General features: G+C 37.3%; 9 protein-coding genes across 9 annotated transcripts; 5 read left to right on the top strand and 4 right to left on the bottom strand. All coding sequences in view use genetic code 12, as the record gives it.

Moving 5' to 3' along the window:
- Positions 1–312: 312 nt before the first annotated feature.
- On the bottom strand, positions 313–870 carry SPC3 (Signal peptidase complex subunit; the record flags this gene model as incomplete). Its single annotated transcript, XM_001527741.1, has 1 exon — positions 313–870. One exon carries the CDS (start codon positions 868–870, stop codon positions 313–315), a length of 558 nt encoding a protein of 185 aa, XP_001527791.1.
- A 732-nt stretch (positions 871–1,602) lies between these two features.
- On the top strand, positions 1,603–3,831 carry PVL30_000301 (uncharacterized protein; the record flags this gene model as incomplete). The annotated part of the gene is made up of 1 exon (XM_001527740.1): positions 1,603–3,831. The coding sequence occupies one exon, from the start codon at positions 1,603–1,605 to the stop codon at positions 3,829–3,831; it is 2,229 nt and encodes a 742-aa protein (XP_001527790.2).
- A 69-nt stretch (positions 3,832–3,900) lies between these two features.
- On the bottom strand, positions 3,901–7,815 carry PVL30_000300 (uncharacterized protein; the record flags this gene model as incomplete). The annotated part of the gene is made up of 1 exon (XM_001527739.1): positions 3,901–7,815. One exon carries the CDS (start codon positions 7,813–7,815, stop codon positions 3,901–3,903), a length of 3,915 nt encoding a protein of 1,304 aa, XP_001527789.2.
- A 1,116-nt stretch (positions 7,816–8,931) lies between these two features.
- AKR1 (palmitoyltransferase akr1) lies at positions 8,932–11,094 on the bottom strand (the record flags this gene model as incomplete). Its single annotated transcript, XM_001527738.1, has 1 exon — positions 8,932–11,094. The coding sequence occupies one exon, from the start codon at positions 11,092–11,094 to the stop codon at positions 8,932–8,934; it is 2,163 nt and encodes a 720-aa protein (XP_001527788.2).
- Positions 11,095–11,658: 564 nt separating this feature from the next.
- On the bottom strand, positions 11,659–12,528 carry PVL30_000298 (uncharacterized protein; the record flags this gene model as incomplete). The annotated part of the gene is made up of 1 exon (XM_001527737.1): positions 11,659–12,528. One exon carries the CDS (start codon positions 12,526–12,528, stop codon positions 11,659–11,661), a length of 870 nt encoding a protein of 289 aa, XP_001527787.1.
- A 1,045-nt stretch (positions 12,529–13,573) lies between these two features.
- Positions 13,574–14,449, top strand: PVL30_000297 (uncharacterized protein; the record flags this gene model as incomplete). Its single annotated transcript, XM_001527736.1, has 1 exon — positions 13,574–14,449. The coding sequence occupies one exon, from the start codon at positions 13,574–13,576 to the stop codon at positions 14,447–14,449; it is 876 nt and encodes a 291-aa protein (XP_001527786.1).
- A 557-nt stretch (positions 14,450–15,006) lies between these two features.
- REX3 (RNA exonuclease 3) lies at positions 15,007–16,383 on the top strand (the record flags this gene model as incomplete). The annotated part of the gene is made up of 1 exon (XM_001527735.2): positions 15,007–16,383. The coding sequence occupies one exon, from the start codon at positions 15,007–15,009 to the stop codon at positions 16,381–16,383; it is 1,377 nt and encodes a 458-aa protein (XP_001527785.1).
- A 567-nt stretch (positions 16,384–16,950) lies between these two features.
- On the top strand, positions 16,951–20,913 carry MSH6 (DNA mismatch repair protein msh6; the record flags this gene model as incomplete). The annotated part of the gene is made up of 1 exon (XM_001527734.2): positions 16,951–20,913. One exon carries the CDS (start codon positions 16,951–16,953, stop codon positions 20,911–20,913), a length of 3,963 nt encoding a protein of 1,320 aa, XP_001527784.2.
- A 799-nt stretch (positions 20,914–21,712) lies between these two features.
- On the top strand, positions 21,713–22,228 carry PVL30_000294 (uncharacterized protein; the record flags this gene model as incomplete). Its single annotated transcript, XM_001527733.1, has 1 exon — positions 21,713–22,228. The coding sequence occupies one exon, from the start codon at positions 21,713–21,715 to the stop codon at positions 22,226–22,228; it is 516 nt and encodes a 171-aa protein (XP_001527783.1).
- Between the last annotated feature and the right edge of the window lie 409 nt (positions 22,229–22,637).

Here is a 22,637-nt window from a genome sequence, read left to right as displayed (position 1 = left end):
AGACGCATGTATTATAATTTTCTCCTTTTACTTTTAATTTTTTTACCTTCCCCCCCCCTCCAACTTATTTTTCTTTATAATTCAATTTGTTGAATTGATAGTTTATAATGTTATGTATTTGATATTTTCTCTAGTTTAGTTTTCCAAACCATTTAATATATATATATATATATATATACAGGTTTGTTCTCCTGAATTAAAACCTTTATTGATACTGAGTCCACTTTTTTTCAATTGATTTTATTTCATTTCACTTGATATGATTTATGAGAATTTTATATACTTTATCATTTAAAATTCATTATTTCTCGACTATTTGCTTGGCGGTAAAGGGAAATTAAAAGAGGCTACATCGCCCGTTTCTCCGAAAACTAATGGCCCAATATGTGGCTGGATATTCCACTCCAATCTCACAGTGGCATTTCTTTCTCTAAACCCCTTCTCAACATCCCAAACTGAATATTTACTTCTTTGGCCTTTTAAATCCAACACAGCATCATCTTTAGATTTAATGATTTTGTCCCAGAAAGTCACTTTGTTTAAACTACCATCAGATTTTCCCGGGTACTCAGCAGTCAAGTAGACAAAAACTTGTTTAGTATTCCAATTGAATAAATCACTGAGGTCTGTTTTTAAATCAAATGTTATTTTAGCATTTTCTTTCGGTTTTCGATTCACCGAGCCATATTGGAAGGAGTACTTAATGCTGGATTTGGGCTCGATGTTGGTGATTGAAGTTGTCGATAAATTCCATACATCATTCTGATACAATTGGAAAAAGGTGGCTAGAATAACAATTCCAGCTATAATACTAGCCGAAGTTAATGCCTGATTGGCAGCAGCCTGGACCCTTGTCACTAAATTAAACATCAAGTTATTAAACTGTGTAAGTGGCTTTCAGGTATTGTGCAATCAGTAATGACCTGTACTTGACTTGACTTGAATGAATGAATAATTAAATGAATAAATGAATATATGAATGGCCCTAGTAGTTACACGACAATTGAGTGCGTCTCTCTTAAACAACTACACATCCATAAACGCACCTACGCACAAACACATACACTCTCATTCCCGCACACTCTTCTCACGCTTGTACGTATACACACGCACACTTTCTCACTTTCTCTCTCTTCCTTTTTTTTCTTCTTCTTCTTTTCTTCTTCTTACGTTGGACCCGTTGACAAATTTTGGTAGCGATATCTTAGAGCAACACAGAGCCAGGAGTTTACGCGGCTCTAAGCTGTTTAACAAGACGAAAGTAAGCGCCACACTTTTTTAAGATAAGCCGAATGTTTTGTTTGTAAAGAGCCACCCTATTTTCTCGGACTATAAACACCGCTTTGTTTCTTACAAGACCCTACAAGCACACATACAAACTCACACACATAAATTGATTAATAAATCAACAAATTAACAAACAAAGAAACAAATTAATTAATAAATAAATAGATAGATAGACAGATAGATAGATAGACAGATTCATATATCAGAAAAGGCAATTAGTACACCGTAAGGAATAAGTATCTTCATTCAATTCAATAAGCATCTGTTTAAACGGATTAGTTTGCAGCATTTATTTACCTTACTAATTTCGATAATATGCCTTTGGAGGAGAAGCTACCGCTCTTGAATCCAATAGATGCAGAGAGTCAGGGATTACCAGCCAGCAGTTCAAAGTTAGATCCTTTAAAATACTTGCTTTACCCCTTCTCAACATGTATACCAAGGACGGAAGTAAACCAAGCAGTCCCCGATACTTGCAAAGATGAAAACAATTTTCGAAATGAGATAACTGAGAAAGATTCTTTGGATGACGAAAATAGCATGAATGACAAAGACGCGGAGAATGCGTTGGAATTTTTACCTGATCTACCATATGTTGTAAACCCCGTGATATTACCAGTTTCCAAAGACGATGCTGGCCTAAAGCTAAAGAAATTGAGGCGATATATGCTGAAGAATAAAATTGGAGTATATATTATTACTTCTGAGGATGAACATCAATCGGAATATACTGCCTTGGCTGACAGGCGACGCGAGTACATCTCTGGATTTACCGGGAGTGCTGGAGTAGTGTTGATTACTTTGACAAATCCGAGCACATTACAAGGTGATGCATATTTGTCTACCGATGGAAGGTACTTTCTCCAAGCAGAAAAGCAACTAGATGGGAGACACTGGAAGCTCATTAAGGAAGGGCAAAAGGGAGTTAAGCCATGGACTCAACTTGCCATTGAATTAGCTGCAAACAATACATTCAGCTCTGTTATCTCTTGCGACGGAAGGACGCTCAGCTTCGCAGTTGGTAACTTTTTCGAAAAACAAGCAAAAGCGCACAATTTCGCGTTTCGTCCATCGTTGCAGGCAAATCTTGTTGATCTCGTCTGGGGGAAGGAAAAGCCAACTAGATCACAACAACCTGTTTATGAGCTTGGATTGGAATATTCGGGAGAAGATACGAATGTGAAAGTTACAAGAATACGAACCACCATGCAGGAATTTGGTGCGTCTTTTTACATTTTGACTGAACTTGATAGCATAGCGTGGTTGTTCAACTTGAGATGTGATGACGATATTCCTTTTAGTCCAGTGTTTTTTGCTTATAGTGTTATCACTTTGTCTAAGGTTTATCTTTATATCAACCCTGTCAAGATTCCGAAAGATCATCACTCGTTACAGAAGCATTTGTCATCTGTGGATGGTTTGACTATCAAGGAATATAACCAGTTCTATTATGATATTTCTCAATTGAAGGCTGGTAATGATGAGAAGAAACCAACTATCGTACTCCCATCGCAATCGTCCACTCCGTATGCTTTGATGCAAGCAATCCCTTCATTATTCAAAATTATACACCATTCTATTGCTGCAAATTTAAAAACTTTCAAAAACAAGGTCGAATTATCGAACGCCAAGGTGGCTCAGCATAAAGACTCATTAGCTTTCATTATTTTTTCATCTTGGTTGCAACACCATCTTATTACAAAAAGGGCTAAAGTCTCCGAATACGATGCAGCTTGTAAAATATACGATATTCGACGCAAAATACCTAATTTTAAAGGATTGAGTTACGAGACAATCTCACTGTCTGGTGCAAATGCAGCAATTATTCATTATGCGCCAACCAAGGACGACAATGCTATCATTGATCCCAAGAAGGTGTACCTTATAGATTCAGGTGCACATTACCTTGAAGGAACAACAGATATAACACGCACTTATTATTTTGGCAGGGACGACGCCTCTTCAGACTATAAAAAGTATTACACTTTGGTGTTAAAGGGACATTTGGCTATAGCAACTGCAAGATTCCCGGCAGACTCTCCCAACACCGGAGTAATATTGGATGCATACTCTCGCCAACCGCTATGGAACCATGGCTTGGACTTTAACCATGGTGTTGGACATGGAATAGGGAGCTTTGGGCTAGTACACGAGGGACCATTCTATATTCTGACTGCATCCAGAGGCACGAATAATTCTAGTACTACAAATCTTTATAAACCAGGTGTCATTACTTCAAACGAACCAGGTTATTACATTGACGGTGAAGTCGGGTTCAGAATCGAGAGCGAAATAGAGATCATTGAACTCGATCAAGCATTTGGTAAAGCAAGGAATGGAAAACCTTATCTTGGATTCTCTTATTTGACAAAAGTTCCGTTTTGCCAGAATTTGATCGATAAGCAACACTTGTCGAGCGTCGAGCTAAAGTGGATCAACAGATACCACCAATCCATAAGAGAGCAGTTTGAAAAAGAATTATTGGAATTAGGAGAGCACAGAGCATTGGAATGGCTACGCAAAGAAACTGCTGCTATCATTTGAAAAAGTTTATAAAGGTTATTATTCATTCTCACTTCCTTTCTTGATTTTCATTTCTTTTTTTTTTTTTTCTTAAATAGATGAAGTATACAATCCTGGTGACTTAGTTCTCTCACTTTGTGGTCTCTTAAAAGCTAAGGGCTTGAAAGCCTTAGGCTTATTTAAAGTATAATGACCATTAATACGAGTCGTTGTCGTCGTTGCCCCTGTCGATGTCGCTGCCACACCCACACCCGCACCTGCACCCGCGCCCGAAACCCCAGATGTCGTTGAAACCTTATGAGAAATAAATGGGGAAATAGTTGGTACATGTAAGCTTGGTTTTGATTTTTGTACATCAGAAAAGGATGGCCTGCTAAGTTTGATCATGTGCGAGCTGACATTGGGGATTCTGGGGTTACTGATGTGGTTAGAATTGAAATTGGAGTTAATTAGAATAGAGGAAGGGGTCGTGGTTTTGGTATTCACAGGTCTCTGTAAAGTTTGACCTTCATTTGCGTTTATCTTTACCATTTTATTGGATGGGGAAATATCGGTAATATGGCTCCGTTTCTTGTTGGCCAGCAACAAGTTTTCAGTGTTGGAACTCTTTGTGAGCAAGTTGAATCCATTATAGGTTCGATCCAATAAACTTTTTACAATGTTAGTCACAACCTCATTTATAGTATCTTGATTTTGTTCTGCAGAATCGACAGAAACCAACGATATGGATGCAATCAACGCCGATATAGCAATAAAGTGAGCTGAAGTTTTCTTTCCCTCAGCATCTTTGAATAAAAGGCTGAAGACATCACCAATGGTTTTTGATAAAGCCTTTTCGTTGGAAAAATTAAATTTTGCAGATGCGGAAGATGATGGTGAAGAAGAGGAAAAAGAATCTTTCATTGTTGTTGGAGTAGTTGTAGTTGTAGTTGTAGTTGCTGTTTTTTCATTCTCTTTCTTGATAGTTGTAGCAGATGCTTCCGGGTCTAGACTAGCTTCGACTTTGTTTTCTTCGTTGAGAGGCTTAACCAGACGTCTCGCTTTTCTCTTTGAAAACTCTTCTTCAATCCAAGCGAGCTTTTCCCTACTGTCTTCAGAACCATATTTGGCATTTGCCTTTTTCACAACCCTCATTTTCAACTCATTGTCCTTATTTCTCTCGGCATTCTCTTCTCTCCATCGCTTTTTCCGTTCCCTATTACCCATACGTGTTCGTTTTCGAGCGTCAGGAGAATTTGAACGAAACGTATCAATCACTGCAATGATATCCGCAGTACAAACGGACGATGGAAACCCCCCAACCAACGTGTTCAATACAGAATTGCAGATAACTGATAGGTACTCAATTTTTTCTTCTGACAATTCTTGCTGGGGCGCAATAAAAGTGGAGGTAGGAGAGTCACTAAGTTTCCGTTGGAAATTATACAATAATGTCTCAGCCTTATCTTGGACTGGTTCACCCTCCAGGCTTTTGCTCAAAAAGGCGCAAGCTAATTGTATAGATTTATTAATGGTACTTTTTTCAAGCGGTGTGCAATTTTTCTTGAAAGTTTCAATTGTCATGGGACTTTTAAAAAATTGTGAGAGTGAACCGCCAGCGGCTATCTCTTCAGTTACTTGTCGAATTGCAAGAAGAATTTCAGAGTCAGTGAGCTCCCCACTATTGATTTTTGAGGTCAAAGTCTCCATTACAGATGAAATTTGCAATTTCACGTCTGCATTGGAAAAAAGTGATTTTTTAGTGACATCGGAAATAGTTGGACGTGTAATCTCCTTTAGCGGTGGGCGTTGAGACTGATGATGCCTTTCTTGCTGCTTCTGATTCTGTTGTTGTTCTTGTTGTTCTTGTTGTTGTTGTTGTTGTTGTTGCAGTTCTGTAGAATTGATTTGTTTCTTATTTGAAACTCTCTGTGACGAGTCGAGCGGAAAAGTCTGTTTTAATTCAGTCGGAACAAAGGTACTTGGTTTAAGCACTTGTTGATGTTTAGGAGTATCAATGAGAGCAGAATTTGCCTCGTTCGCTTTCAAGTTGTTCAAAGATGTCAGCAACGGTTTATTTGAACCTCCTTTTGCCATGTCACCTATACTACTTTTAATTATTTCTCCAATTTGTAGCAGCTCCAAGTCTGTACCCTCTTTGACGGAGCCCACAATCTGATTTGTTAAGGATGTAGGGGTTTGAGTTGGATCAGAAGCATGTGCAGGTTGACTGACATGAGATGGGGAGAGTCCTTGTCTCACTTGAACTGGTGATCCGCTTTCCTGGATCTCAGCATTCCTACCAACAGAAACATTGGTCTGTTGAGATTGTTGATCATAGAGCGAAGGTGTAGACAGTTTCGTAGGCAAATATTCCACACGGCTAGATGAACCGGCTGAAGTTGGAGCACGGTCAGTTGCGGAAGCAGGTGCTTGGGCATTCTTTAATGCAAATTCAAACGCACTCGAAATAGCCAACTCCATATCTTCGGTATTAATGTCAGTACTTCGTTTGGCCTTAAGTGCCTCTTGAATTGATTGAGCAATTACTTGATCCAAATCTTCATCATTTACTTTGTCACCTATTGTCAGGTTTTGATGTAGCATTGAGTGGTTATCTGAAGTAGTTGAGTATGCGTGTTGGACTGACTGTGTGGACTGCGCATTAACAGGTTCAATTAATTGTCCACTGCTCTTTGTATCGACGGGTACAGTATCGATTGATCGTGAAGGTAAGATCAGTTTGAAAGCATCTCCTATAGCTGCATCAAGATCAAGTTCGTCATCGTCAACATTATAGGCATTAGCACCATTCTGATTTCCAGTAGATTCAAGTGGTTTCGAGGCAGTTTCGGTTTCGGGGGCGGAAATGTTTTGGGTCAAGATGTTATTAGTTTCATTGGTGTCAACTCTCGTCTTTTCCAGAGAAGTACTAGATGGTTTTGAAAGTTCTCGGATGCCGAACACCAGACTCAAAGCTGATCCAATGACATTCTCCAAGTCATCATCATCATCTTCATCATCATCATTATTATTATTATTATTAGTATGATTGATAATAATATGATTATCATGACTATTATTGTTATTATTATTTTCATTATGGTTTGTATTATCAGCATCGGCACCACGTTCGCCACTATAACCATTTGAAGCCTGCTTCAAATTACCGTAAGAGTCATTGATAGTTTCAACAACACTATTTCGTGGTTTCTTTACCAGATTCTTGTCATTTTCAAAAATATAAGCCGCAGTAGTCGATTTTGTTTCAGAATTTGAGAAACTAGGTACAGCAGATTCTTCTTGAAAGTTCATGTTTGGGTCTTGTATAGTATTAGTTTGTGATGTTGATTCAGTGGGTGGAGGATTTTGAAGTTTGACATTATCAAACAACCCGCTAAAAGCAGAGCCAATTGCATTTTCAAGCTCGTCATCAAAATCTTCATGTTCATCTTGAGTTTGTCCGGTATTGGTAAAATGCGGTCGACCAGTGTCGGCATTTTCAGAATACGGCACCAGTTCAGATGATTTACTATCGCTTTTTGATTGCAACGATGCTTGAGCAGTTTTTGGTGAGACAATTGCCATCTCGGTAGAACTATCTGGCAACAGTCCTTTCTCCGTCACCTGCAAATCTGTTTCATCCTTATTTTCTTGACTTGTTTGAATAGGCTCTTGATTATGCGATAATTCTGGAGCCTGACCAAATATTCCATCAAGTGCATTGGCTATCGCACTTTCAAGATCGAGGTCATCCTCATTATTCAAATTGCCTGAATTTTGCTGCACATGGTTGTGATCATGATCGGCTACATTCAAATCTAGCTGATGCGACTTTTCTGCTTCTTGATACTGTAGTTGTTGTTCCACCAGCTGTGGTTGCCGATGATGATGATATTTTTGTTGTTGTTGTTGTTGTTGTTGTTGTTGTTGTTGTTGTTGTTGTTGTTGTTGTTGTTGTTGTTGTTGTTGTTGTTGTTGATATTGTTGTGGCTCGGCTTCGGATATCTTATCCTCGCCACCCATGTTCAATGTAGCTGTTTCTTTCGCTTCCTATTAGGTTTCTCCACTGTAGGTACTTGCACAGTTGCCAAAATGTCTAAAGAAAGAAATAATAACAATAGGAAATAAAAAATTGGCAGGGGGAAGATGAAAGATGGCACTGAGCTTGTTTACTACAACTAAACACACTTCTTACATTGTTTTATACATTGGTATATCCACCTGACCTATTGTTGTGGTCTTCAATCACATGGTAGCGTATAAACGTTTATTTCTAGTCAAGGTAGCGCACATACAAAAAAAACAATATAAAAGGAGCTCATCTTTTCAATTTTTTTTCTAAAATCTTTTTCCCCTTCTTTTTCTTTTTTCTTTGTCGACGTACTTCATAGGATCATTTCTATAGTAGACGTCCCTCTTTGACTCTTCAAAAGAGCCACTGAATCCAACTTGGTTGATGAGTTATGATTACCCTTACACCCTCAGAGTGAGAAACACAATTTTTGCTTGACTATGGTTCTCGATAATCTAGTCATCTAGTTTGTTTTGCCTTGTTAGCCAATTACTTTACTGTAATTGCGAAGGAGCAATGATCTTGACCTTTTTACTTTATGCCTTTTTGGGGGAAATTGTTTAAAGGTGGGTGTAAGTGGCTGTCTGACAAGTTTATACAAAAGAGACTTTTAATGACTGGTCGTTGAAAGTATCTCTTGTATGTAACTATAGTCAATTTGACCTCATGTTGTTTAGTCGACCACTTTTTAGATTGGCTGCTTTGGAAAGCGGTTATCAAGGATCAATCCGTCTAGCGATGGATGTTTTTTGATTGCACTTTTCGAATTGGCGTTTTTCGACTTTGTTTTAAGATTGTTGAAATGAATAATTAGCGACCTCATCTCTCATATGCAAGATTTTCTAGCTCATCGCTCTATTGTCACAGAGTAAACACCGCCCAGCTCGTTTTGTTTTGTTTTGTTTTCTCATTCTCATTCTCTCTTTCATCTTTCATTGCATCAGCGCTACCATTTGATTTTTTTGAATTGTTACAATCTTGATTTTTTTGAGTGAGTGAGTGAGTGAGTGACAGCTATAACATGTATTGGTGTTTGTTAGTTTTCCAGTTTATTGTGCTATAAAAGTCTATACTGAACTACCTGGATCCTTTGATGGGTACTCATAAAGTTTATAATAATCTACAACCTTGCCATTCAAGTTATTTTCACCATCAATTGGCAAGAAAAACACATTTCTCCACTTTATCTCCCCAATGACCCAAAAGTCCAACCAGTTTTGCTTCATACCATAATCGGTAGGAATAACTATATGAAGGGGATCATACTGTGTTTGACTATCTTTCTTGAATATAGAAGCAATGCTCATCTTGACAGTTAACACAAACTGATCGATTCCTAATAAATGCAAACATGTTTGGAAATCTTTGTGCTTGTGGTTCATGGACATTGTTGTTGAAGGTGCATTTCCAGCATTTTCAAATGTGTCAGGTACAGTGGCGTGGTTGAAGCGATGGCGGCTCGCTGCACGAGAGTTCAACGAGCTCAACTCCCATGTCGTAAGTCCCTTCAATATTTGGAATGTTTGAACAACGCAAAGGAATGCAATCCAGATGTATTGCATAAGACACCAAGCAATCAAGTTGAAATGGAATTGGTGATTCTTGTAACCATAACACAAGTCATCGCCGAGTAGCGAGCAAAAAAAGCTTTCATTCTCCTCATCATCGGAGTCGTATCCAGATTTGTCTTTCAAGTAGTCAAAATGTTTGATGGAAAGATACGTAAAAAGTAGGATTGCCACATTCAAAGCATAAACAAATGTAATGAAGAGTTTGTGATTTCGCACCCCAACCTCGTTATAAATCCAGGGGCAGTAGTGGTCAAATCTTGCCACTAATTTCTTATTGTGTTTTGAGAAACGAGAACGTAATGGCTTGCGCATAAAAGTGTTGACACAGAAATGGTCGGTATCAAACTTGCCAAGGGATATGAGATCCTTCATTTGTTGGTAAACTACAGCATTATCGGTTGGAATAGGAACAAAGCCAGGATTTATAAACATTGCTTTGAAAAACGACCAAACAAAAACTGTAATTACCACACCTAGCAAAACGTTTGCAATGAAATTTTTAAGCACAATGCTAGGAAGAATTCTTGTTAGCCAGACAATGATGCACCAAAATGCAGTAGCGGAGAAAATGCCAGCAAGGATGGGACTTTTTGGAAGTTCGTTGTCTCCATAAATATAAGTAGAAATGATAAAACGCTTGATCAAAAAAATCCCACCTGCAAACAACGACACTGCTAGAAAAAGTTTTGGAAAAGCGAGTCCAGTTGATGTTGTGCAAATTGCTAGTGCGGTTGGCAAAAGGATGTAAGGAGCAAGAAACGTAATAATCTTACCCATTCGTGGCTGTATCCAATTTTCTCTAAGTTTCCAATCATTTTTTGGATCTCTTCCGCACTCTAATAATACTTTTTTCCAAGTGAATAGACAATCCATGTCTTGTGCTACACCAAAACTATCTTTATTCTGATCATTTTTCACGTGTATGTCAGAGCCAGCTTCCAATAATGTCTTCATGACATTCTTGTAACCTCTCATGAATGACCAATGCAATGGAGTAAATTGCTGGTCATCAATCTTGGTGACATCAGCACCGTACTTGAGCAATGCAACGATTGAAAAAATGTCATTCTGGTAGCTTGCCCAATGCAAGGCTGTACGATTAGACCCATCCGGCTCATCGACATAAATCTTTTTAGTACTATTTTCATCACAACAGCTTGCCAATAAATAAGCAACTAGCATGATATTGGAACTATGAACAGCCAAATGCAACGCGTTGTACTCTTGTGCATCCCGCAAGTTCGGGTCAGCCAGTGTATTTGAGATCAAGTAGTCTACAATGTAAACTAAACCATTCCTGCATGCCCAATGAAGTGGAGTTGCATTTAATTCCCCACCTTTGATGTTTGGATCAGCTCCATTTTCAATCAAGGCTTTGACAACTTTTAGTCGATTATTGATACAAGCCCAATGCAAGCCAGTGATGCCATCATCTTTTGTTTCATTGACACCAACCGCATCGGTTGATATTAAATTTTGAACTGTATCGAGCTCGCCCTCTTGACAAGCATGAATGAACAAATCGAGGTCACTAGGAGGTTGATTTTGCTCCTGAGTAAAGTCCTGATTTATGTCCTGATGCTGATCCTGGGCATGCCCTTGATTCTGATCTTGGATATGTACCTGGTGCTGCTCGTGATGATTGTCTTCTTCCGACATCCAATCGCTTAATGAGATTGTAGAATTTAATATTGGAGGTTGAAGAAGATAAAAGAAAAAAAAATGAATAAAAGAAAAAAAGAGAAAAAATTAACATAAAGATACGAGAAAACAAGTTGGACCGATAAAGTTTTCTAAAGTGTGAGTATGTTTTTAACAGCGCGCGCCGCGCCTCGTTTTCGCGAACTAGTCATGACACCGTATAATAAAAGAGTAGTATAGGAAAATTAACAATAATAGCAAAGACGTAGAGCGAATGCATACTATAGAGGTACATTGAGAAAGCAGTGAAAATACGACAAAGGTACGGTATAGTCAAAGTTAAGAAGCTATTTCAAAGGTATATGCGAGACGGTTCGGAACTTGGTAGGAATTTTGGACTTGTAAAATTTTACAAATTTTAAAAAAATGATTTAATAACATATCTACATGATTAAACGTTCATGAAAAGTATAATCTTTTTTTAATTGTATTCTTACTTGTTTCTTCTTTTTTTCTTTTTTTCTTTTTTAGTGAAAAAGAAGATGTTAGAGGAATACATAGTTTGCTATCATTCAAATGAGCTTATTCTGTGGCTCTGTTCTTTTCATTGAGATCTCTTAAGTTCCGAATAGACCTCGTATCATCATTATCAACATCGCTGGGGTTCAATGAAGACGTAGTTACTGTAGCATTTGTCTGAGTAGTAGTTGCGGCTGAGCTGGTCCGCTTTGCGGTTGATGACTCAGACGAAGAACTGGTACTTCTTGGTTTTCTGTGCAATAATTCGAGCACTTGCTCACCAGCTTTGATTGCTCCAGGTTTCAACGTGTCATCGACAAAAGGGATGACTTTTTCCTTTAAAGTTTCATCCATAAAGGGCTGCACTTTGTCATTTATAAAACCAGGTCTCACCTCTTCCTGCGTGATTATACCCATATTTTTCTCACCAACTCTTATAAGGTGTTTCTCTAACAACAAGTAGTTTCTGGAATTAGCTTTATATCCAATCTCCACTATGCTTCCAACAAAGGGGATTAACCCCAATCCAAAATCAATGGCAATATTAAGAACAAATAACAACTGCAAATCCAACGGCAATCCATCATTGATTCTTCTTGCAAGCAAGAGCAAGTTGAGCGACCAATATGTCTGTATTACTGTACCCACCACAGGGATAATACTCACAAGATTTGTCCATCCGAATTGCACGCCAAACAATTTAAACCAATAGTCGTATCGATAAGCTTTCTTTTTGAATTGCTCTAAAACAGAAACATCCTGCTTGGAGATTCCTTCGGGAATTGGTCGAGGAACTTTTTTGTATTTTTTTTCGCCGTTTTTCTTGACATCGACTACGACATCTTGGTAATATGGGTCTTCAACGCCAAATCTATTCCATTGGTTATCTTTCAAAAGACGATTTGTAACCCACTTAACAATAAAACTAGACATTATTGTAGGAGAATAAAAGCTCTATTCTTGCAATATATATATATGTGTGTGTATAAATTTATGTATATATATATATATATGTATATATATAAATTATGGCACTTTGGATATGCCCGAGCAAGATGCTTAAAGAAAAATAGAAATATTCTCGGGTATTTATGTCTTAGATAACATTGCCTTCCAATTTCACTTTATTCCCTATTTCATTCCTATTCTATTCCTATTTTTTTTTGTTTAGGATTATTCCATATTTATTCCAATTCATATGACAATATAATAAGCGCATAGATGGATGGAGACCCCCGAGGTGGTTACAGTTAAAGTCTCTACATTGCTATCTGTCCATATGGTAGCACAAATCCGCAACTTTGTCTGTGGAATAGGTCTCACTATCTGTAGATTGCCCAATTACACAAAAAGCGTGGGAATAACGACTTAGCAATCTCATCCACATTTCGCCACTTGAGCTCCAACTCCCTCAATTATATATACATACATGTATATACACATATATATATATTTATACATATTTACAAGTGTATAGAAATTCAATACTAATAACTCTATTCCGATTAATCTCATCTTGTCCATATTTTTTATATCTCCGTCCTTTTATTTCAAATTTTTCTGAAGGTTTATTGCTTAGAAAGAAAGAAACCTCTGATTAATTTGCTTTGTCGTCCTCACTCTAGCTTTCTTCTACTTCCCCTCTTTCTTGTGCTTATTTTTGCACGCTCCAATTTCTTCACCCCTTTATTAATTTTGATTGCTAAATACTGAATTAAATATTACCCCAGCCAAAAAAATGATCTGCATATATTTCTAACACATTTTTCTACACATAGACATATGGATGAATATAGATACATACAAATATAAACAGATACAAATAACCATCGACCATTTTGGTGAATTCTCTGAAAAATTAAACAAGACATTTTCTTTTTTTAAAAAAATACATAACGGATTATAAAGAATTATAAAGAAAACAATTTTTTACTTCAATCTGGTACCTTAAGATAAGTAACAACTCCAACATCAAAGTATGGCAATTGTAAAGAGACTTTATATCAAGGCAAACAACAACTACGACTCCGATTTCCAGATTGTGCCGGTTAATACGAACCAGCCCTTGGAAATCGATTCAGATATAGGAATATTCAAACTTTTTGTCAATATCAAGAGCTTTGATGGTGCTAAACAGCACTTGTCAAATAGTTTACGCAATGAAGGCGAAGAGACTTTTTTGAATGGTGAAAAAATTGATTTTACGCATCCCAATGGCAAGACAGAAGATCCAATCCCCAATTTGAGGATTAGCGTTGAGTTTACTCCAAAAGAAGATATACCTGGCGGTGACTTGATTTTTGGTAATGATTTCACCTACTCAATTAAAGATTATGTACCAACTACATTACTAAATACTGGTCTCAAATTATTCAATTGGTTTGTTAACGATACCGTTAAAGGAGACGTTTACAACGAAAAACCTTATCTTTACGGCTTGGCCTTGAATAGTTTCAGCTACATTGGTATCGGTAAGTTGAACCCTCCTGGAATTGTCAATAATAAATCACATCCTATGAATTACAAGGAGAATTTGAATCAAGAGCTAAAAGACGTGCCAGAAGATTCCAATGGTAGAAAGAAATTTTTCAACACCAAGGAAAAATGTGACAAATTCACATTTCAAAAGGGTAAAGAATATGATTTCAGGTTCGATACTGATTTCCTCAAACTTGCCGACTCCAAATATTTAGTATCCATACCTAAATTTGATCTTGATGTTAGTCGCTATGCTAACGATACATTGAATAATGTCAACTGGGTGATCAAGCAGAAAGGGTATGATGGAGTCGGCGAAGGGAAATTGGGCTTAATTATCAACTTTGCTTTGAGCACGGAAGATGATAAAGATTAGGAAGCGTACTACCATTAGTTTTATACCTACATCGGCCATGGCAACTGAAACTACAATTATGATGAGAAATCTGAACTGGGAAACGAGAGCTGTAGCTGGGAAGTTGGAGTTAGAATTGGAATTAGAATCGGATATAGAGCCAAATTGATATAGATTGATAGAATATCACCTAATGAACTTGGATTTCTTTTATTCTTTTATTCTTTCTCTTCTCAAATCACTAAAAAGCTATGCAATGAAAATATTCAATCCATGCAAAATATTCCATAATCACTATTTAAGACGTTTTGTTGGAGGATGGTAGTTGTCTGACTGCCTGCGTTTTAGCGGAGCTAATAATAAAGAACTCGCGCACGTCACCTTTTTCTCTCTTTCACATTCATATATATACACACACACACACATATATATATATATATGTATGTATATATAAATAAAAATACTTTCTTCTTTTAAACAAAAGTATGGAAATGCGACAATGAACAAGTTGTACCTTCTAGGGATTACACATTTTTTTTTTCTTCTCAATTTTACAACTCTACATCCTCGAAAACATTATGCTTTCAAAATTGAAAAATATCGATGGTAAACCCATTCTTTCAAAAAAATCTAACAATGAAAATATAAACAGAAAACGGTCGATAGATAGTGATGATGACAATGAAGATGAAGTTGAAGTGAGAATTAAAAAAAGCACCGAAAAAAAAGCTAGGCAAAGAGTTCCAGAAGATGAAAGTAAAAAAAATCATAATGGTGATGGAAAGAGAGAAAACCACCGCAGGGAGAAACGAGCAAGGTTAGATTCCACATTAAATCAAGATGTTAAACTCATTCTCCCCAAACCAGTAAATACAAACCCTGCCAGTATACCGGAGCGGAAAAAATTTATCGAACGAATAGCTCAAATTCTTGTCAAGAAGAACCCAGACTTGAAGCAACCAAAAGCCCAGGCGATTGAGATTGAATTTGAAATTGCCCAAAAATCAACATTCCGGACATATGCTTCAACTCTCCGAAATGCTGTGTATAAGCTTCAACATCCAGAGAAGTTTGAAAAAAATAATGATGCGCAACTAAAGACAAAGGAAGAAGAGCTACGAATATTGCGATCGATGGTTATTCCAGTAACAAAATTAGAGAAATATGGATTTGTCATGAAAATACCTCCAAAGGAAGTAAACGAATCATTGACCAGAGAATGCCGTCGATGTGGTACAGTATTTAAACTTGATCAACAATTGGAACCCACTACTTGTATTTTCCATCATGGAAAATTACGGCGCCAACCAGGTACTAAAATAAAGTTTTATGATTGTTGTCGAGCACCTGAAGATGATAACAAACCGTGCGATGAGTCCAAACACCATGTTTTCCAAATCTCAAAACCAGAGGAAAAACAGGCTGTATTACCGTACACGTTAACCAAGGAAATATTTCAAGATAAAGCTCAATATAATGTGCTAGGTATTGATTGCGAGATGGGGTTCACGACAAAAGGCTTTGAGCTAATGCGAATTACCGCAGTGGACTATTTCACTGAAAAGACAGTATTAGATACATATGTGCTTCCTTATGGCGAGGTTGTTGATCTCAATACTAGGTATTCTGGTATTTCACAAATCAATGCAGATTTTGTCAGTTACAACCAAGCATTACAAGAATTAGGCGCAATAATGGATAAAGATACGATCTTGATCGGACACGGGTTGGAAAACGACATGAATGCCATGAGATTGATCCATGAACAAATTATCGATACATCGATATTGTATCCGAAATTTGAAACCAGTCCTACATTTAGATGGAGTTTAAAGGATTTAACATTTAAGTATTTGAGTAAAAATATACAAATAGGAGAACACGATAGTGCAGAGGATTCGGTCGCGGCAATACAAATTGTCAAGTATCATGTGAAGAAGGGAAACTCACCCTAATTGTGTTAAACTTAGTAGAAAGCTATGATTTTAGTATAGTTTTTTTTTTTTTTTTTGGGAAACCTACTACTATATAGCAAACAAAACAGAGAACACTGAGAGAAACCTAGCATTGTAGAACGAAACCAATTTTTTGATAGTATCAAATTGTAGAAACATTTTATGTTGATAGACGGCGGAAAGGTGAGTTTGTCGCACAAAAACGCGTTTACACGGGTCTTTCTCTCTTTTCCCTCAGTATAAAACAAAGTTACAAAAAGACGCGACATATATAATTCACGTTTTCCTTCTCTTTTGTTTTCCCTTCTTGTTTTTCCTTTTCGTTTCTGTTTGTTTTCGTTTCTGTTCCTGTTTGTTTATTGAATTGGTTTTTTTTTTTTACAGCCAAAACACCTGCACTCATTCTCTATTATATAACCGAAGCCAATTCCACGTGTATCAGTACCCTTCATCATTCTTTCCATCTTTTCCATCCTCTCTTCTTTATAATTTAATATCTTTACATTTCAGGTATCTTCTTCTTGATCTCGAACCCGATTTTGCTGTTGCATATACTGATTCATACACATGGCTAAGCTCACCACACCAATGAAAGCCTCCACAATGGCTTCTCAAAAAGCTCCTGGATCATCCTCTACAGCAAAAAAGAAACAACAATCTACATTAATGTCATTCTTCAAACCCATGGCTGCTAAATCCACACAAAGCTGTAGTTCAATGCAACCTCAATCAGTGGAAGAGCCAACGCAATCTAACAAAACAAAATCTAATTTAGCATCGTCTCCGTTGAACTCTAAATCAGCATTTATCAAACCAGACTTGTCGAGTGATAAGGAAAGTGACAAAGAAAACGATGAAATTATGGATAATACCATGCATGGCTATGAGAGTTCATATTCATCTCACACAACATCGCCTCTTGATTTCCACCAGCAGGTAAAACGGAGTTTTAATGCATCAAAGCTGAAGCAAGACACCTCTACAAAAACTCCCTTGAAAGAGCGCAGCACTGTAATGAACTCAAGCCCAGTAGCTAACCGAAGATTGGGTAAAAAAGTAAATTATGCAGAGTCGGATATTGATGATGATGATGATGATGAAGAAGTTGTTACTAGAGGCAAAAGGAGAAAAATTATGAGCGATGTTTCAGATAGTGACGAGGAGGATGAATTTAAACCAGATGACAATGACGATGACGCTGATGATGATGAAGATTTTAATGTTGATGACAACGCAATGGATGACTTTATTGACGATGACGAGCATGAGCCTTCTGACGATGAAGATTTAGTCAGAGACAAAGAAAAGGGCAATGTGAAAAGATCACGTAAGGGGCACCAGCAGCAACTGAACAAGTCGAGAAAACAACAGCAACAACAACAGCAACAACAACAACAACAACAAGAAGAAGAAGAAAAACTCAGAGATCCAATTAAACCTACAAACGCCGCACATATCACTGGTGTATCTTCAAAAAGTCTGTTTATGGAAAAGTTTAATGCTACTTCATTGTACAGTGCAGAGGATTACAAGCCTCAGCAATACCAATCAATTACATCAGCAACAACAAACGCTACTGCTACAAAGAAGAATTTTGCAAAAGAAAACGAGGAAAGGTACCAATGGTTGGTTAATATCAAAGATGCGCAAAAGAGAACACCTGATCATCCTGAGTACGATCCAAGAACATTATACATCCCACAGCTGGCATGGTCCAAATTCACCGCTTTTGAGAAACAGTATTGGGAGATCAAGTCTCAGATGTGGAATACTGTAGTGTTTTTCAAAAAAGGAAAATTTTACGAGTTGTACGAGAATGATGCTATAATTGCCAATACAAAATTCGATTTAAAGATTGCTGGTGGTGGAAGAGCCAATATGAAGCTAGCTGGTATACCAGAAATGTCTTTTGAACATTGGGCTAAGGAATTTATTAGCCATGGGTATAAAGTTGCCAAAGTAGATCAAAAGGAATCTATGTTGGCAAAGGAGATAAGAGGAGGAGCCCCAGGTGCAACTAAAGAGGAGAAAATTATCAAAAGAGAATTGACCGGAATCTTGACAGGCGGGACCTTGACGGACTTGGATATGATTTCTGATGATATGTCCACATACTGTCTCAGTATAAAGGAAGAGCAAATGGAAGATGGCAAAGGTAAAAAGTTTGGAGTTGCATTTGTCGATACCTCAACTTCTGAATTGAGTCTTATTGAGCTTGAAGATGATACCGAATGTACAAAATTGGACACTTTGGTTACTCAGATCAAGCCAAAAGAAATCATATGTGAAAAAGGGAATCTTTGTTCGATTGCCACTAAAATTTTGAAATTTTGTGCTCATTCTAAGCACCAAATTTGGAACCACATGAACCCAATAACAGAGTTCTGGGACGTTGATATTACCCTTGAGCAACTTGTTAAATCGAGATATTTTGAAGCTGAGAATTTAGATGATTTTTCAAAATATCCAGACGTTTTAGTCAAATTCAAAGAAAACCACGATGTTGCTTTTAACGCATTTGGAGGACTCTTGTCCTATTTGAAAACTTTGAAACTCGATCAAAGCATTATGAGTCTTGGCAATATCAAGGAGTACAAAATTTCATTGAATGCCAATTCGCACATGATTCTCGATGGTATTACGTTGAACAATTTGGAAATTTTGCACAACAATTACGATGGCGGTGACCAGGGAACTCTTTTCAAATTATTGAATCAAGCCACTACTCCATTTGGTAAGAGGCAATTGAAAAAATGGGTATTACATCCATTGATCAAAAGCGAGGATATCAATGCTAGGTTTGACTCAGTAGAATACTTGATGGGCGACGGTCTCGAATTAAGATCAATTTTGCAAGACACATTGGCCAATTTACCTGATTTAGAGAGGTTAATTGCTAGAATACACTCGGGAACATTGCGATTCAAGGAATTTCTTCGAGTTATTGAAAGTTTCGAAAAAATTGCAAAAGTGCTGTCACAACTACTGGAGTTCACAAATGTCGAGTGCGGAGTGTTGCACAAGTACTTGCGAAACTTTCCACAAGCCATGAGCTCACACATTGGTGAATGGGACGATGCCTTTGATAGAGTAGAGGCAAAACAAAACATCATTGTACCAGCAGCAGGTATTGATGAAGAGTTTGATAGTTCTATTTCCATCATCAACGACTTGGAAGCACAATTAAACCAGCAACTTAAGGAGTATAAACGTGAATATAGGTCGCAAGAGATATGCTATCGTGATTCAGGTAAAGAGGTTTATCTCATTGAGATGCCCGTTAAGGTGGCGAAGAACGTGCCACTGTCATGGCAAACAATGGGTGCTACGTCTAAAGTGAAACGGTTTTGGTCTCCAAAAGTTAAACAAATGGCTCGTAAATTAATGGAACAAAGGGAATTACACAAGTCTGTATGTGATACTTTGAAACAAAGGATGTACAACAAATTCGATAAGCATTACCAAACCTGGATGAAAGTGATCACGTGCATGGCTAATATTGATTGCATAGTTGCATTAACAAAAGTTTCCGAAACCATGGGGTTCCCATCCTGTCGTCCCGAATTTGTAGAGACTCAGCATGGTATGATTGATTTTAAGGAATTGAGGCATCCATGCTTTGTTGGCACCAAAGATTTCATACCAAACGACATCAAGCTTGGTGGTGATGATGAACCTAGTTTTGGGTTGCTCACGGGGGCCAATGCTGCTGGTAAGTCCACCATAATGAGAACTACGGCTCTTGCAGTTATCCTAAGCCAAATAGGTTGTTTCATCCCTGCAGAGCTGGCAAAATTGGCCCCCGTGGACCGAATTATGACGCGATTGGGTGCCAACGATAATATTATGCAGGGAAAGTCGACATTCTTTGTCGAATTATCTGAAACCAAAAAGATCTTGAGCAATGCCACACCTAGATCATTGGTGATTTTAGATGAGTTAGGTAGAGGCGGTTCCAGCTCTGATGGGTTCGCAGTGGCAGAGTCAGTTTTGCATCATTTGGCAACGCATTTGCAATCTATTGGTTTTTTCGCTACTCATTTCAATAGTTTAGGGTTGGCATTTGAAACACACCCACAGGTCAAGCCCATGAGGATGGCTATAATTGTAGACCAAACGTCACGAGAACTTACATTTTTGTACAAATTGGAAAGCGGAACAGCGCCAGGATCATTTGGTATGAATGTTGCATTAATGTGTGGAATCTCAAAGGAGATTGTCGATAACGCTGAAGTGGCCGCAAGAGAGTACGAAAAGTTTTCAAAGTTAAAAAGGGCCAAGGAAAATAAACAAGAAAATGAATGCGGAGAAGAAGCAGAAGCAGAAGCAGAAGCAGAAGCAGAAGCAGAAGCAGAAGCAGAAGCGGTAGCGGTAGCCAAAGCCACAGAGATTAGCCTTGGTTTGCAAAGTGACTGCATCTGGTACGGAGATAATAGAGTCCAGGAATTGGAAAGGGATATCCTTGTATACGATGAGACTGTTAAGTCGCGTGCACTATTCAATATCTACAAAATGATAGATGCATTGTAGACGCAATAGTTTAAAAAGTTAAAGCTCGTAAAACCGTGAATACCTGAAAATAGAAAATAAAAGAATGAAAATAAAAGAATGAAAATAAAAGAATGAAAATAAAAGAATGAAAATCAAAAAATGAAAAACAAAAGAAATGTAAGTTTTTAAACTGTATGGAAATTTAAATCAAGGATAGTCAGTGATGAACCCTCTCCCTTCCCTTAACAAAAATTGTCTCTATATTAGAAACTATTGGTGTTTCATTTGTATTAAATGCTGTCTCCAATTCTGTCTATACCACCTGTTGAATAGCAACGTTATTAGATATCATGTACCTAGCAATTAGACTTTACAATTACAATAGCAATAGCAATAGTAATGCAAAAAAAAAGGAAAAAAAAAAAAAAATAGAATAAAACCAGACCATAGCAAACTTGCAGAATCTCGCCAAAAGTGACACAAAACCAAACGAACAGCTTGCACTGAGTCTCTCCCTAACCTCGACCCCGACCCCATCTTTTGCTTTAATCTTTTTTGCTTCCAAAGAAACTTAATTATGGCTGTATACATGTATGAATTTTGAATGCGTGTATATAAAAGTCAGACCATCCGCCACCCATAACTTACTAACCACTACTTTTCAATTAAAAATTCCCTTTCCTTTTTTTCTTTCTTCTTCCTCTTTCCCCTTTCTCCTCTATATCCACCCTTTATTCAAATTGTGCTTCTTACAACTATCACGTTCAATTGAAATACATTAGTTGAATAAGTATACAATATCGTCAATAAAAATTTATCAATTACAAAATAATCAAAGATGTCTATCATTCAAGCATTGGGTTTAAACACCAGAGTTCCATACCACTTTTTATTCTATTCTTTCACATTTGGTGGTACAGCATTCTACTCGTACGTTGTTTCTCCAATCTTATTCAAGAAATTGAGTAGAGAAGAGTTTAGTACTGTTCAATCCAAGGTATTTCCATACTACTTCAAATATCAAATTACTTCACCTTTAATCTTGGCCTTGATCACACCATTTAACTATTGCCCATTCACATTGGGTGCATTGGCTGTCTCCTCATTTGCTGGTTTGATCAACTTGTTCTTTTTGGAACCAAAATGTCATGCCGTTAAGGAAGAAAGAACCAAATTGATTGCTATCAGCAAGGACAAGAAAGATAACGGCGAGCCAAGTGATGAGATGGTTGCTCTCAACAAGACTTTTGGTAGATGGCACGGATTGTCTACCTTGGTGAATATCGTTTCACTTGCCTCATTGGCCGTTTACGGTACTACTTTGGCAAAGGGTCTCAGTAAGCTCCACTACTAAAAGTGTATTTGATGTTGAGATCCCCACCCAAGTGAATAGTTTGTATATATAGATATACAACATATCTATTCTTATATATATATATATATATCTGTATACATGTAAGTATAAATGAATGAGCATATTCTACTTGTAAGTAAAAAGAAGAGAAAAAATAACATTATTCGGTGCTTATCAGGGAAAAATGCTTCAAAAATGCAAAAAAAATGTAGATATACGAATTGTTCACCAATGAACTAAATACTGAAGAAAAGCTTGATTTGAAAATTAAAGGTTTAAAAAGAAAAAAATACAGTTGGTACTTTGTTTTTCCACTCTTTCAGTTCACCGCAATATCGCGATTAATGATTAGTACGATTTCGAAAATATCACAGTCACGTGCACAATATCACGTGGTAAATGATTTAGC

Source organism: Lodderomyces elongisporus, chromosome 1, assembly GCF_030384665.1.
Source record: "Lodderomyces elongisporus chromosome 1, complete sequence".
Lineage (NCBI taxonomy): Eukaryota > Fungi > Ascomycota > Pichiomycetes > Serinales > Debaryomycetaceae > Lodderomyces > Lodderomyces elongisporus.
Note: the sequence above shows the minus strand (reverse complement) of the source record. Positions and strands in the feature narration are given on the sequence as shown.